General features: G+C 42.2%; 1 protein-coding gene across 1 annotated transcript; it reads left to right on the forward strand.

Moving 5' to 3' along the window:
• Positions 1–736: 736 nt before the first annotated feature.
• LOC135202692 (interaptin-like) lies at positions 737–2,242 on the forward strand. The gene has a single exon (XM_064232181.1). It carries the CDS (start codon positions 737–739, stop codon positions 2,240–2,242), a length of 1,506 nt encoding a protein of 501 aa, XP_064088251.1.
• Positions 2,243–2,337: the final 95 nt, after the last annotated feature.

Raw genomic sequence — 2,337 nt, forward strand, 5'->3', positions numbered from 1 at the left:
TCAGTGAAGCTTTTACACACTCCACGTTCCTGGATTTGTATGGTGTCCTAGGTTCGCGCCTGGGCGCCGACAATTCTATTATCGCCTAATAAAATTCCCCTCGGTTAAGCATAAATGAAAATATATTAATTCCTAGGTAGAGTGAATTAGATATTAAAGGACATTTGTAGCTCGATGTATGTATATGAATCACGGTAATGTGATATGACTATATATATATATATATATATATATATATATATATATATATATAATATATATACGTATATATATGTATATATATAGTATGTGTGTGTGCAGGAGCGCGCTTGTGAGTGAGTTAGTGTGAAGACTGGCTCCAGGATCTTCAGAAAGCCCCTGGGGACTGCATAGGAATTCCCCTCTTCTGATACATATGAAGACGGAAGCAGCTCCCGTGAAGCCCAAATTGACTCTGGAATCCAGACACCTCTACTGCGTCCGGGGATCAGAAAACATTCGAAGACAGGTCGGCTCCGGCGGAACCAAAAATGACTCCTGAAATAGAATCCAGACACGTCACGTGGGATTTTTGGAAAGTAACGTTAAGGCAAATAGAGCTGATTTGTAACGAACAAAGATGTTTCTTAGTTTGCTTACAGTTGTGCTTGCACAGTGCTTTGACTCCATGCTTCAAGTCCCCCGAGTGATTACATTGTTTGCCAATATTGTTATGCTATTCACTGGAGTATTTATACTTCGTGGATTTAGCATTAAAATGGTTCAGTTCTTTGTCGATTTCATGGCCTCGGACAGCTCTGCCTGTCTTGATGAGGCTGGAAATCAGGAGGACGAAATTGATCACTCTGGCTTTGAAGAAGACCATGTTTCAGATAACGAAGTAGTATACGGACGTTCCAGGAATGAAGAAGGCGACCATCCAGATAGTGAAGAAGAAACAAGGAATTTGGATACAAGTCGGAAGTTCGAGGAAGTAATTAAGGAAAATGAAAATCTTTTCTTGAGGTTTGAGAAAGAGAGATTAGAAAAGGATCAGCTGATCGACGAATTACTGGACAAGGTAGAGGGCCTGACCGTAGTAGGACTGCAGATGGAAGAACAGATCAGAAACCTCGAACGACTGAACAAAGAAAAGGAAAGAAAGATCAGTTCAATGTCCGAAGAGATGCAGAAGCTGAAAAACGAAATGATTAAAAAGGCGAAGGTTACAGATGTCCAAAGGAAGGAAAACGAGGAGAGAGACCAGATGCTAATTATTTTGGAAAACACAGTCTCAGTGCTCTCGATGGAGAAGGACACTTTGCATCGAGATCTACAGCAAGACGATAAAAGCCGAGACGAAATACAAATGCAAATGAACAAGCTGAATCAGGACCTGGAAGGACTTCGAAAAGAGAATGGAAGGAAAGAAAAGAACATAGAAAAGCTGAAGAGGGAGAACGAGAACAAGACCTTGAAGATGAAAGGTTTAGAGGACGAGTTACAAGTTCTCACCATTCAGACACAGATGGCCCACGAAAATTTGAAAGAGCTCGACCAATGTAAAAGAGAATTAGCTGAGAAAAACGAGGAACTGGAAAAGCTGAGAAAACAGAACTTGCAGAAGGATAGCGAGATCCTTCGACTGGAAAATGAATGCACCCAGAAACAATTGGAAGTCAGCGGTTTGCTGCAAGAATCTAAATCTGTTGTAGCAGAACAACCGACGGCAAATGGAAAGATGAATGACCTGATTAGAAGGAAAGTTCAACTTGAATTCGACCTTGCTGAGACGAAGGAGCAACTAGAGACCAGGGTTTTTGAAGAGATGGAAGCATTATTGGAAATCGTAAGACGCCAAGATGAGATCTCGGCGCAGGATACGAAGATCAGCTGCTTAGGAAAGGTCAAAATCCTTAATGGATCAAAGAATTATAAAGAAAAGGAAGTTTGCAGAAGAGAGAGGACGATAACGAAAGCTGAAGACAAAAAGGCTTCGGATAAAACTCGGTGTCTGAGGAAGCCCCAGATCAACTGCAGAGCCCTCTACCGACGAATGGACAGCATTGAGGAAGAACTTCGCCAAATCAAAGGATTGCAACGACCTTCAGCTGGCACCAAGAGGCAATCAAAGGCCCCGAATAAAACTCCAGCAATTGAGAAGCCTCTAAACAGAGATGAGTTGCACCAGAAAATGGGGCTGATATCTGCAGCCAACCTCCAACGACTGGAGCGAGAAGCTAAAATGGTCCAAGAGCTCTACAAGATAAACGCCGTCACGTAAAGGCGCAAGTAAAGGAACCTCTGCATTTTTAGGAGAACTGTGGATTCCTTGCAGAGGATAGAAGGCAGGAAATCTCAGATGTTGAGAATAGGAAG

This window comes from Macrobrachium nipponense, chromosome 24 (assembly GCF_015104395.2).
Source record: "Macrobrachium nipponense isolate FS-2020 chromosome 24, ASM1510439v2, whole genome shotgun sequence".
In the NCBI taxonomy this organism is placed as follows: domain Eukaryota; kingdom Metazoa; phylum Arthropoda; class Malacostraca; order Decapoda; family Palaemonidae; genus Macrobrachium; species Macrobrachium nipponense.

Excerpts from the sequence above, each read along its gene's own strand:
- LOC135202692 (XM_064232181.1), top strand. The coding sequence starts at position 737 with ATGGTTCAGTTCTTTGTCGATTTCATGGCCTCGGACAGCTCTGCCTGT.